The sequence below is a fragment of the Vombatus ursinus genome, unplaced genomic scaffold, assembly GCF_900497805.2.
Source record: "Vombatus ursinus unplaced genomic scaffold, bare-nosed wombat genome assembly UNPS02014797.1, whole genome shotgun sequence".
Lineage (NCBI taxonomy): Eukaryota > Metazoa > Chordata > Mammalia > Diprotodontia > Vombatidae > Vombatus > Vombatus ursinus.
Window position 1 is genome coordinate 17769440 of NW_020954575.1, and position 13432 is coordinate 17782871.

Here is a 13432-nt window from a genome sequence, read left to right on the forward strand (position 1 = left end):
TTTTTGCATAAATTTTAGGGCCATGTGGTAGTAAGGAGTTCTATATTAAACAAAATATCTTTTATGGTCTAATTAACTCTTTATAGGAAACCAAATCATTGACTAATCAGGAGATTGTATAATAACATAAATACTGAGTGGAATGCCAGTTTCTTGCACCAACATCCATTTGCCAGGAGTATATATATACATAGGTTTAGGGACAAAGGAACTGTTCAGTTTTCAGTACAACCTAGAGACAACCCAACACCTCTGTTCTACTGCCATGACTGCCAACTTCTGTAGAATATCTGGCTCTTCAGGCTCCATCAGGAGTGGGAGGCTTTTGGAACCTCAAGCTGCCTCCATGTGCTTTTCTGCAACCATGGCTCACAACAACAGAGCCCGAGTTGGAACGACCTCTCTGGGCCGACCCAGCCTCTGTCTGCCAAACAGCTGTCGGTCTGCCTGCCCCTTACCTGGGACCCTCGACATTCCTGCCAACATTGGGAACTGTGGGTATTCTGGTGAAGGCTTCTTGAATAGCCATGAGAAGGAGACGATGCAGTTCCTGAATGACCGTCTGGCCAACTACCTGGAGAAGGTGCGTCAGCTGGAGCAGGAGAATGCAGAGCTGGAGACCAAGATTCAAGAATGGAGCAAGTGCCAGCCTTCCTTTGTGTGCCCAGATTACCAGTCCTACTTCAGGACTGTGGAGGAGCTCCAGCAGAAGGTAATATTTATGGGGGTGCTTTTGGATTTCAGGGTCTCAGACCGTAGTGTGAAAAAATATTGCTAAATCATATATTCACTTGTGAAAGGAGATTTTTTTGCATAAAACAGAAAGAGCCCACCTGTTATTCTAGATTCAGGGTTCTCCGCACTCTTAAATCAGATACAAATGAACCTTAAATTTTATAGTTTTCTTGAAAATTTTGTCTATGTCATGGAAGGAATGCAAGGTTTGACTTATGAAATTGAAGTCAGAGGCCTGGAAATCACAGACAAGTGGATTTCTACTAGAATGAAGGACAGACTTTTAAAAGTGGAATGCAATGCTTCAGGAGGCAGTGGGTTCCCCATCACTAGAGGTCTTCAATTGGAAACTGAAGACCACTTATTGGGTATTTTGTTGAGGGTGTTTCTGCCTGGGTACAGTTTAAACAAGATGGTCTTTGAAGTCTTTTCCAACCCTGAGATCCTGGGACTTTTAGAGGACTCATGGATTATGTTAATTCATCTCCATTGACCTGGGGCATCTCCACAAAATTTATGTGCCATCAGCCCAGTTTCAGAAGGCCATTTTGCTTAAACCTGGGATAGAAGAAACAAGTATCTTCCAAATGGTCATCCCCTTCAAACTGGAGAGGCCAAGAGTAGATTCTTGGTGAACTTGGTAAATTAGAATGAGGAAGCTTTTTCTATTTCAGGAGTGCAACCTATATCCTGAGAAATATGGTATTCCATCCAAGTCTATTGCACTAGCTGTAATAGTGGTTGTAATGTATTATATCCATTACAATTATTCCTTGGGGAAAAGACAACAACATCATTTTTTTTTTGTGATGCAAAAGGAACAAACTATTGTTCCTATTTTTTCTTCCAACTCAATCCAATCTAACACAATTTATTAAATACCTACTATGTGTAAGGAATTGTGTTGGGCTCCATTGATATAAAGCTGAAAGAAAAGACTCCCTTTTCTTAAAGAATTTACATTTTACTAGAGGAAAACAACATATAAGCAGATTTATATATACAATTTAAGTTGAGGAGGGAGGAGCATAGGGTCAGAGATTTAGAGTTGAAAGTTTCGTTAGAGGCTTTAGTCTAACACTCTGACTTTACAGATGAGGATTCTGAGGTTGAGAGGTTAAATGATATGTCTAGGTTCACATAGCTAGTAAGTATCTGAAGCAGGATTTGAATTCAGGTCTTCTTGATGCTAACTTCAGCATGCTATCCAGCATTCTATTTAGTTGCCAACTGAAGAGATAAGGAAAGGCTTTTGATAATACATGGAATGTGACCTGGTGCTGAGGGAAACTAGGAATTCTAAGAGGTAAAGGTAAGTGCATTTTAGGTGGGTGGGACAATTTATGGAAAGGGGTGGAGGTGGGAGATGGAGTACCAAGTTTGGGAAACAGAACATAGACTTTTCAGCTGGAATGCAGATTATAGTCAGGGGAACACTACACAGCAAGCCTAGAAAGGTCACTTACAGCCACACTGTGAACATTTAAAAAATCCAAGTCCAGATGTTTCTATTTTATCTTGGGGCCCTATTACATCTGTCCTTCAATGTTCATTTTCTCAGAAGCTCCACAGTGCATGTGGCTCAGTCCCCAATACATGGTGTAAATAAAAGAAGATAGTTTTAAAGGATTGCAATATAACTCCACAAATATTAAGCACCTACTATGGGCAATTCATTGAGCTTGTTGCTGGAGGGCAGGGGGTGGGGTTACAAAATGAATTTGTCCCTGCCCCGAGGACCTTAGAAGCTTCAATGGCAAATACGGTCACACTAATAAGTATAGGAGAGGGTAGAATGTGACAAATGCATAGGCACATGCTATGAGAGGTTTGAGCAGGAAGGAGGAACAGATCACTTCTTATAAGATAAGGATCAGAACTGGGACTTCAAAAGTCAGAGGAATCTCAACAGCCAAAAATGGAAAGGTAGGCATTTCTGGTGGAGGGAATGTTGTGAATTTAACAACCACAATAATAGCTAAAATTTATAAAGTGCTTACTATGTGCCAGCCAAGTATGCCAGGAAAAATGAGGCAAATTAACTTTGACTGCAATTCAGTGTTTGTGCAATTGAATTGAACTGCCTATGGGAGAGATTATGCTATAGAACAGCGTGTGAAACTTATGAAAACATGAATGCTTCATACCTAAGGCTTCAGGTCTGGACACAATGTAAGACCAACCATGTCACCTCTGCTCCAGATCCTGTGTACCAAGTCCGAGAACACCAGGCTGGTGGTCCAGATTGACAATGCCAAACTGGCTGCTGATGACTTCAGAACCAAGTGAGTTGGGCTGAAAGAGGGAGAGGAGGGGAGGCAGAAAACATCATTGTTCTTCTCTGGCCCCATTGGCCTGGAACGTAATTGACTCAGGTCTGAAGGCAACATTTACTGCAGGAGACAAAATAACACGCCAACCCAAAGAACTGGAAAGCAGTCAGAGGCTGTCAGAGCTGGAGGAATCTTAGAGATGGTTCACTGTCCTTTCTCATTTTACAGAGGAGGAAACAGAGACCCAGAGACTCTTTAATGACATTTGACTAGACAGCAAGAAGGGCTCTGGGCTCTCATCTCTCAGTTCTCCCCTTTATATGTAGGCTGCCTCCCTTGACTTGGCCAATAATTTTGCAAGTCACATTAGTAACAACCAAGGTGACAGAAATTTCCTTTCTTACCTTTCAAATGTGGCAAGTTAAGTACAGGCAGTTTGAGCAACCTGACAAAGGTCTCGTGGAGGGACAATGACAGGAGGGGACAGAATGCTGGAGTCAGGAGACCCCAAATCTAGTCGTGGTTGACCTACCATTTTATAGCAAGACCTTAGCAAGTCTCTGTCTCAGTGCCTTGGTATTCCTTTATGTAAAATGAGTGGGTTGGACTAGAGAATCTTTGAGTTCCCTTCCAATATATTCTCTCATTCCATATTCTCTCATTCCCTGACTTGGGATTAGTGTTGATCCTCTTGCATATCATAGGTATATCTCTCTTTCCTAGAGATAAAGAAAGTAATTTTCTTTTCAATATGATATAACAGAGTATTGGATTTGAAACTAGAGGACCTGAGTTTGAAATCTGACTTCGTCACTTACTTTTGGTGTGACCTTGGGAAAATTATTTAATCTCTCTGGGACTCAATTTCTTCATATGTAGAATGAGGAAGTTGATCTTTTGTTGTTGTTATTCAGTTGTTTCAGTTGTATCCAACTCTCTGTGATCTCATTTGGGGTTTTCTTGGCAGAGATACTAGAGTGGTTTGCCATTTTCTTCTCCAGCTCATTTTGCAGATGAGGAAACTGAGGCAACCAGGGTTAAGTGACTTGCTCAGGATCACACAGTTAGTGATTTGCCATTTCCTTCTCTAGATTTTACAGATCAGAAAACTGAGGCAACCAGGGTTAAATGACTTGCCCACAGTCACACAGCTAGCACGTGTCTGAGGCTGGATTTGAACTCATGAAGATGAGCCTTCCTGATTCCAAGCCTAGTGCTCTCTCCACTGTGCTGAGTTGATCCTGGGGACCTCTAAATTTCCTTCTAGCTCTAAATCCATGATCCTTATGATTTATGAGATTGAGTTCTGATTCCCCCAAAAAATCATGAGATCTAGAACTGGAAGGGACCTTAGAAACCATGCAGTCTAAATGAGGAGGGAACCGAGACTCAGAGTTAATTGACTTGTTTTAGGTCATGTCAGCAGTGAGGAGCAGAGCTGGGAATAAAGTTCAATTCCTTTGCAAATACGATTGTTGCTTTCCCCTCTAAAGCTGGGGTTCTTGGCCTTTTTTGAGTCATGGACCCCTTTGGCAAGTCTAGGGAAGCCTAATACTATTCTAGTTTGTTGCCTACATTCATAATGGAAGGAAATGCTAAATTTCAGTGAGAGGTTCTTTTTCCTACCCAAGTTGAAATCCATCTGAAATCTATCCATGGACCTCTTTGGGGGTCTGTGACCCCCAGATTGAGGACCCCTGCTCTGAACCATGTCATCTCTCATCAGAGATGGGACTTTCTTGATCCATGTGAGTATTGAGGTGTGTTGGGGGTCAGCCGCTTGGGGAGCTCCTGTACCCTGTAGGGCATGCTGGTGACAAACCTACAGAATAAGTAAAACCAAAAATAAAGCTTACATGGAGAAAACCAGTGAGGCTAAGACAAACATGCTGACTATCCAGGGCCATCTCTACCATTCTCTGAGTATACATATTATGAACTCCTCTTTTCCACCATGTTGAAAGGTATGAAACTGAGCGGTCTCTCCGTCAGCTGGTGGAGGCTGATATTGGAAGCCTGCGCAGGAACCTGGATGACCTCACTCTGGCCAAATGTGATCTGGAGGCCCAAGTGGAGTCCCTAAAGGAAGAATTGCTGAGCTTCAAGAAGAACCATGAGCAGGTAGGGGTACACATCAAACACAGACCCTGAGCTGAGGCTATTTGAAGCTATCCATTCATTTGGGTGGAAAAATTGAGGCTTTCTTCCTTACTAGAAGAAATCTCTGAAGGTCAAATAATAATTGCTAAAGTATAAAGCCTAAGTACCTTATATAGTGCCTTAAGGCATTATGTAAATTGTGCTTAAAGGTTTGCAGAGCACAAATGGGATCAGATTTTATCCTCCCAATGCCCTGGGAAAGATTTGCTTCTTTAAATTATACTCTATAATCTATTTGGATCAAATGAAATAATAATTGTAAAGCACTTAATACAGTGCCTGGCACATAGTAAGTGCTATGTAACTATTAGCTATTATTATTATTGTTATTATTATTATCAGCCATTATCACTGACAAGAAGGGACTGAGGAGGTGGGAGACCATGCCTCAGAGTATATACTGGGATATACACTGTTTGGACATATACTGTCTTGTGATGATGTCATTTTTCAGCTGGGCTTGTGAATTCTCCCATATAGAGAACTTCCAGTGTGGACATTCTCTCCAGCCATGCACATCAGCAACTCCTCTGTAACTTAATAGAGAGAGTTAGCTGCCCAGGGCACAGAGAAGTTAAGGAATTTGGCCGTGGTCACACCAGCCAATCTGAGTTAGAGGTGGGGACCTGAACCCAGTCTTTCTGACTTATACCAAGGCCTTCCCTCTCTCCTCTATGTCATGCTGTGTTTTAGTGACATCAATAATAACTAATAATCCCTCTGTAACATTATAAAACCATCCTGGTGTGACTGATCACTTGAGGCAAAATGGATGGTCATTTAGGAGCTGAGCTGGTGCTTCAGCCCAGGTGGCTTACTTTGCTGGATTCTACCTGATTGCTGCTTCCTTGTCTTTGTCTACCTACTCCTTGTATGTTAACATTGTTCCCATGAACAGTAAAGAGGTTGTTCCATTTAGTGCCAAGCTTTGTCAGATCTAGTTAATGACGTTGCCTGGTTTATGCCTGAAATTGGAAGTTGCCGTGCCTAGATAGTATGGCGTGGTAGGGTCACCCAAGCAGTTCCTAACCAAATCACAGCATTGGAAGGGAAAGTGTTTCTGTAGTCTGGGGTGGGAGGCAACTATAGAACCCCTAGGTAGAAAGATTCCCCTCTGCCCCTGTTGTAAGCCCATCGCTGGCCACAAACTTGTTTGATAGCTTTTAAAATTCTCCAAGCAGGTTCTTCCTATCACAAATATTGGGTAAGAGCTCTTCAGTCCCTAGGAGGATTTTCTCTCTTCCATGCTGCCCCCAGGAGGCAAGAGAGGCTTCTATAAATAGAATGACCTTTCTTACACTGGATATTCTGCTTTTCTCTTTCTCCAGGAAGTCCACAACCTGCAATGCCAGCTGGGAGACAAGCTCCGCATTGAGCTAGACATGGCTCCACCTGTGGACCTCAACCGGGTGCTGGGTGAGATGAGGTGCCAGTATGAGGCCATGGTGGAGACCAACCGGAATGATGTGGAGCAGTGGTTCCTGGCTCAGGTGAGGGCAGTGGGGCTCAATGTTGGGAGGAAGCTGCTGGCTTCCTGAGGGTACTTGTAACTGACCCTGTCATTGTCCTCTGTCTTCTACTGTGTTTCAGAGCGAGGGCATCAGTCTGCAGGAGATGTCCTGTTCGGAGGAGCTACAGTGCTGCCAATCCGAGATTCTGGAGCTGAAACGCTCAGTGGACGCTCTGGAGGTTGAGCTCCAGGCTCAGCACAAACTGGTGGGTTCCCCCCCCCAACTCTTATATGGTAAATTCAGTACATTTTCCCTATTCCCTTGCACTGAATAATTCCCTAATTTAAAACAGGTAATCACTTCAAACCTCACCTCTATCTCCTTTAGAGTAATGTTCTTAAAAAGACAAAAAACAAAAACGTCTGTAGAATATCCAGTTCAGTCAGTCAGTTATGTAGCAGGTACTGGGCTAAGCCTGGGGATAGAAAAAGACAGTGCCTGCCCTCAAGGGGCCTTTGATCTAATGGAGGAGACAATAAACAAAGGATTGTGTACAAACAAGCTATTTATTAAGTGCCTGCTAGAGAAAAGGGACTGTGCTAGGGACAGAGAAAAAAGAAAGGAAGGAGAGTGTCTGCCATCAAGGAACTACGTTTTTGTGGAATAATGGACATATTTAGAGCAAGTTAAGGCTTGCAAAGTACTTTGCATCCATTAGCTAATTTGATCGACAGCTGGTTGGAGGCAGGGACAGAGTGCTGGGCATGGAGTCAGGAAGTTTTGAGTTCAAATCCCATCACTTCTTAGCTGTGTGACCCTGGACATCCCACTTAACCTACCTGCCTCACTTTCCTCAATGGTAAAATGGGGCTCACCATAGTACCTACCTCCCAGGATTGTGAGGATCAAACAAAATAACATTTGTAAAGGACTTAGCACAATGCCTGGCACATAGCAGGTGCTTAATTAATGGTCATTCCATTCCATTTCATCCTCATGTGCAACAGGTGTTGTAATATCCATTTTACAGATGACAAAACTGAGATTGAGCAAGTGTCAGAGGCCAGAATGTGAGCTTAGATCTTTCTTTTCCAAGTCTAGCATTTTATGCACTTATTATACCATGCTGCCTCTAATGAATGAATATATATGCTTCGAAGTAATATTTATTGGCAGGGTGCTATGAAGCATTATCTTAAAAGTCTATGATGAAAGGCAGGCTTAGACTCAGGGTTCTTCCAGCTGAATTATAGAGCAGACATTTATAGAGCACTCAGAGTCTACAAAGCACTTTGCCTACATTATGCCATTTGATCTTCATAACAAGCCTGAGAAAATTGGAAACCAGATTGCTTCATGGTTACCTTCATAAGACTATATAGATTTAGATCTAGAAGAGACCACAGGGGCCATCTACAACAACTTCCTCATTTTGCAGATGAGGAAACTGAGGACCAGAGGTTGAATGACTTGCCCAGAGTCAAACAGATAGTTAAGTCATAGAGATAAAACTTGAATTCAGATCTTCTGACTCCATAGGCATTGCTCTCTTCCACTGTACAATATTGCTTCTTAATTCCCTACGAGTTTGCTAATATTTTGGGATTAGATGGAGGTTACCACAGAAACAGAGTGTGGGAGCAGATGGCTTCTTCTATTAATGACTTACTTCTCCCTTTTCTGTGTCTGAGACAGTGCCTGAGATTTTGGCTGAATCAGAGACTGCTGTTTTTTCTTAATTGGAAATGCAGTATGTGGTACAGTAGATTGAGTGCTAAGTTCAAATTCTACCTGTGACATTAACTCCCTGTGTATTAAGTCACATAATTGATCTGAGCTTTCCTCATCTGAAAAATAGGGAGAGTTATGCCCTCAGTACCTATCTCATGGGAATAGTGGGGATAATATGTATGAAATGGCTCATGAACATGCCAATGTCTCATTGTTCCTTCTCATTTCAGAAAGAATGTTTGGAAAACTCCTTGTGTGAATCTGAGGCTCGCTACAGCACGGAGCTGGCCCAGATGCAGTATCTGATCGGCAACGTAGAGGAGCAGTTGGCTGAGATCCGAGCTGACCTAGAACGCCAGAACCATGAGTACCAGGTGCTCCTAGATGCCAAAGCTCGGCTGGAGTGTGAGATCTCCACCTATAGAAATCTGCTGGAGAGCGAAGACTGCAAGTAAGTATGGATTGTGTAGAGAGTGGCCGATCTCAAAGCAACATTCACAAAAGAGGGTATGTTCATTTATGTGGTATCTGTGGGGCTGGTCTTACAGTAATAATACTGTCTTCTGGAAGGGATCATTGAGGTCATTTGAATACTTGCATATTTTTAAAATGAGGAAGTGAGGAAACCAAGGTCTATAGATGTTATGTGACTTGCCCAAGGTCACACACATCAGGTAGCAGAACTTGGATTTGAACCCAGGTTATCTGACTTCAAATCCAGCATTTTTTTCTATTCATAACTTTTAAAAAAGCTTTCTTTTCCTGTTGCTGACTGACTGAACAAGGAATCATGATTCTCCCTTGCAAATTGGAATACTGTGAATTAGAGCTGGCTAGCATTATTTGGCTTTTGGTAAATTTATACTGGATTGCAACAACAACAATGATAAATAGCAATAACTGTGCCTAATATTTTTGTAATACTTAAAAAAGCTCTTTTCAAAAATTTTTTATATGTATTATTTTATTTTATGTTTCTAGTAACCCTGAGAGATAGAGCAGGTATTATGTCCATCTCACAGGTGAGGAAACTGAGACAAATAGAATGAATGATACAGTTAGTGGCCCAGGCCCCAGCCCCATTCTCTTCCCACTAGATTGAGACTCTCTTTTTCTTTCATTCTTTCTCTCTCTCTTCCTCCCTTTCTCCCACCCTTCTTCTCTTCCTTCCTTCCTTCTTCCCTTCCTTCCTTTCTTCCTTCTTTTCTTCCTTCCTTTCTTCCTCTCTGTCTCTCGTTCTTTGTCTCTCTTTGTATCTGTTTCTGTCTTTGTCTCTGTCTATTTCTCTCTGACTCTGTCTCTGTCTCTCTTCACATTTTATTTTCCTATTCAGATGCTAGACTGGGAGTCAGGATACTTGGGTTCTAGGCTTGGCTCTGCCACTCTCTCTCTCTCTCTCTCTGACTCTGTCTCTCTTCCCATTTTATCTTCCTAATCAGATACCAGTTGGGAGTCAGGATGCTTGGATTCTAGACTTGACTCTGCCACTATTTATCTATAAGACCTTGGGCAAAACACTTCCCTTCCTCATTGTCTCAGTTTCCTCCTTTGTAAAAATAGGGGGATGGATGAGTTGATTTCTAAGTTCTCTTCTAGCCCTGATATTCTAGGATTTCTAAATGTTTTAACTTTCCATTTGTTTTACAACTAAATGTTTAACACCACTTTTCCCCCTACAGGCTTCCCTGCAACCCATGTGCTAACCCCGTATCCTGTGTCCCTTGTCCACCTCCTGCTGCCTGCACACCCTGTAAACCTTGTCTTCCCAGTGCCCCACGATCTATCTGTGGTCCTTGCTCGTCTTGATGCTGAAAGTCTGACCAGCCTACCATACTGCCCTATGGAAAAATCTTCATCTCCTAGGGTCTTTTCCCATGGACCACTAAAAGAACCATTTTATTCCTTCTGACTTAAAGAACCTCTGAGACTTCAGCCTTCCCATCAACCTGAATGAGGCAACATAACTGACTTGTGTTTTAAAGTCTGAAATATTTTCCCCCTTAATATGGGATACCTTTATCCTAGGCTACATTTATATGTATGTTTACTTTCAGGGTATATCCAGCCTCATGTTTTCTCTTTTTTGCTATTTCCTTGTCTTCTGTGATGCAATCAAAAATCTTTATTTATTGGTTAATAAACTTCTTTTCCATAGCATAATTACATTAGTCCTCATTGACCTTAAGTAATTAACTGTTGTGTGAGCCTGTGAGGTGCCACATGGGGATTGGTGGGCTTTTCCATAAAGTTAGTGTTTGTTGGTGCAGGGCACCAGAATATAGGTGTCAAAGTCTGTCAGAAATGAGCAGGAAAAAGATGTGGTGGCCATGGTAACACATTATACAGAGGGGACCCATTTCTCTTTAACTAAGATGAATCCTGGCAGAAGGGGCTTCAGGTCAGGGCAGTGGAAGTGCAAACTCAGGATTATCATAGTAATGCTGGGAGCTTTGGCAAACTGAGCTGATGGTGCAGATACCCTACAGGAAGGGCAAACATCCTTATTCAGTTGTATCCAACTTTCTGTGACCCCATTTGGGGTCTTCTTGGCAAAGATACTGGAGTGGTGTGCCATTTCCTTCTCCAGATCATTTTACAGATGAGGAAATTGAGGCGAACAGGATTTATGTCTTGCCTAGGGTCACACAACCAGTAAGTGTTTAAGGCCAGATTTGAACTCTGAAAGATAAGTCTTCCTGACTCCAGGCCTAGCATTCTATCCACTGCGCCACCTAGCTGCCATTTGTCTCTATAGGGCAGAACTAATGGCAATAGGTGGCCATTACAAAGATGCAAATTTAAACTTGATTTAAGGTAAATCTTCCTTACAATTGGAATGATCAAAAGTTCATTAGATTTCCTTAAGAGGTGATGGGCTCCTCCTCACTTGAGATGTTTAAGCAAAGGCTTACCCTGTATTTTGTAGAGAAGGTACTTGTAGAGGTAGGCAATAGACTGTAGCTCGCAAATTCAGCAATTTTGTAAACTAGTCTCTGTCAGTCTGTCAGACCAAATAGGCCCCCTTTAGTCCACTTGTGTAGAAATATTTCTCAGATTCCACTTGCCAGGACCTTTTCAATAGCTGTCCTGCTCTTTTAGGCCATGCCTTAAAGCAGGTGAGTGAGGAGCCCCCAAAGCTTCTGCTGCCATCCACTATGAATCAGGTCTTCTTGCTCTATGGTCACAGTTGTGTTTGAAACAATGACTTTCAAGGGGTAAATGGTCTAGAAATGTTCCCCTGGAAGTTCCTTCCTTTTGGTTGACCATTGCTTTTTGTGCCTTCTAATTACAGTGTCTTGCTTAGAAATCCCTGTGGGATTATGATTTATTGAATATCTTTCATGTGCAAGATCAACCGCTGTGGCTATAGATGAACACACAAAATCATAGAACAATGCCTATTGGGGAATCTCAAGTGGTCATCCAGGTTTTCAGTTCCAGGGAAGACTCACAAACATCAGAATTCTCTCTGGCCAATGGATATAGGATACAGTTGATTTGGGAGACTTTGGGACCAGTGTTTAGGACTTGCTGGCCTTTTGGGAAAACTCCAGCAGGGTCCTGTGTCTTGCCACTTGCTGGACTTTTGCTTCGTTTACCAGTCCCAGGTGTTTGGAACAGCGATGACAGATCCCTGAAACTCCCACCAAGAATGAATAATTGCAAATAGTCTTAATTTAGCATCCAAATAAACCACTCCTCTTCCTTTGTACTTAAATAGCTCCTTTCATCTGAGTTCAAAGCTTTTATCCAAAGGAACCCACTCATCCTCCCAACATTATGACACAGCTGTTAGGTAAACATGATTATTCTCATTTAAGAGAGAGAGTGAGTCAATGGAGGAATGAAGAGATTCCCATGTCACTCTAAAATGAGTTAGTATGAATTAAGTGACTGACCTGTATTTCTCCAGGTCAAGTCCAATGTTTCCACTACAGTTTTTTTTAAATATACCCCCTCCCACCTCCCAAACATATCAACTGGAGTTTTGATGACATACTTTGGGAAGTAGATTAGAAGAAAGATTCAGCATAGGCCTAAAAGATAAAATACAGCGGATTTCCCTGGCATTAAAACAATACACAGAGGGATATTTCCATGGAATTTGGCATGCATGTTCATTTTACTGCCCATGCTTGCTCCATGGGTTTTCACAGTCTCGTCGAAGCATAGTATGCTGTTTCTAGAAAGGATCGGACAGTTTATCTAGTCCAATACCCTCACTTCACAGAGAAGGAAACATAGACTGTAAGGGGAGGGGACTTGCCCCAAGTCAGATCCATGCGTGGGGGCTGAGAGCTAGGGGAGGTGATAGCATCACAGGTTTAGAGTTAGAAGGGACAATAGAAATCTAGACCATATGCCTCATTTTACAGAGCAGGAAACTGAACCCCATAGAGGACTGACTTGTCCAAGGGAACGTAGCAAGTGAATGGCACAGCCAGATAAGAACTCAGCTGAAGGGGCAAGATTGCAAGCAAACAGCAAATGAATTCCACATTGCCCAAAGTTTCCCTAGCAGGAAGAGGGGCCATAACCACTAGAGTATCCTGACTTTAGTTGTTTTTTTCACCTCATTTGTGTCATGCACCACTTTGGCAGTCTGGTGAAGCCTATGGACCCCTTCTCAGAATAATGTTTTTAAGGTCATAAAATAAAACATAGGATTGCAAAGAAACCAATAATATGGAAATAAAGATATAATTTTTTTCCTATCCTAGTTCAGAGATCCTCTGAAATCTACTTATAGACTCCTTGGGAGTCTGTGTACCCCATGCTAAAAAGTCCTGCTCTAGAAAGAAATACTGATTTTTTTTTTGAGAGAAGAGGAACTTTGGTAGTTGTACAGCAAAGAAGGATATAGCGACTGAAAATTCATTACTCCCTCTTGGGGGCTCAGAGCTCTGTTTTCTATAAATAAGAAATTACAATCACAGAATCTGAGTTGAAAAGAACCTCAGAGATCACCAATTTTAACCCTTAATAGAACAAGAATTCCTTCTACAATATATTTAAGAAGTGGTCATCCAACTATAGGAATAACAACTAACTATGTAGCCTTGGTCAATTCTGGGAATTCAT

At 42.0% G+C, this 13432-nt stretch overlaps 1 protein-coding gene across 1 annotated transcript; it reads left to right on the plus strand.

The window, feature by feature from the left end:
• Positions 1–214: 214 nt before the first annotated feature.
• Positions 215–10455, plus strand: LOC114049215 (keratin, type I cuticular Ha8-like). Its single transcript, XM_027870411.1, has 7 exons — positions 215–712; positions 2938–3020; positions 4973–5129; positions 6497–6658; positions 6759–6884; positions 8581–8801; positions 10030–10455. Exons 1-7 carry the CDS (start codon positions 266–268, stop codon positions 10154–10156), a joined length of 1323 nt encoding a protein of 440 aa, XP_027726212.1. The 5' UTR covers positions 215–265; the 3' UTR covers positions 10157–10455.
• The last annotated feature ends 2977 nt before the right edge of the window (positions 10456–13432 follow it).

Bases quoted from the DNA above. Each gene is read 5' to 3' on its own strand.
- LOC114049215 (XM_027870411.1), top strand. From the start codon at position 266: ATGACTGCCAACTTCTGTAGAATATCTGGCTCTTCAGGCTCCATCAGG. The intron at 6,659-6,758 runs GTGAGGGCAGTG...ACTGTGTTTCAG, and splicing joins AGCAGTGGTTCCTGGCTCAG to AGCGAGGGCATCAGTCTGCA. The intron at 6,885-8,580 runs GTGGGTTCCCCC...TTCTCATTTCAG, and splicing joins TCCAGGCTCAGCACAAACTG to AAAGAATGTTTGGAAAACTC.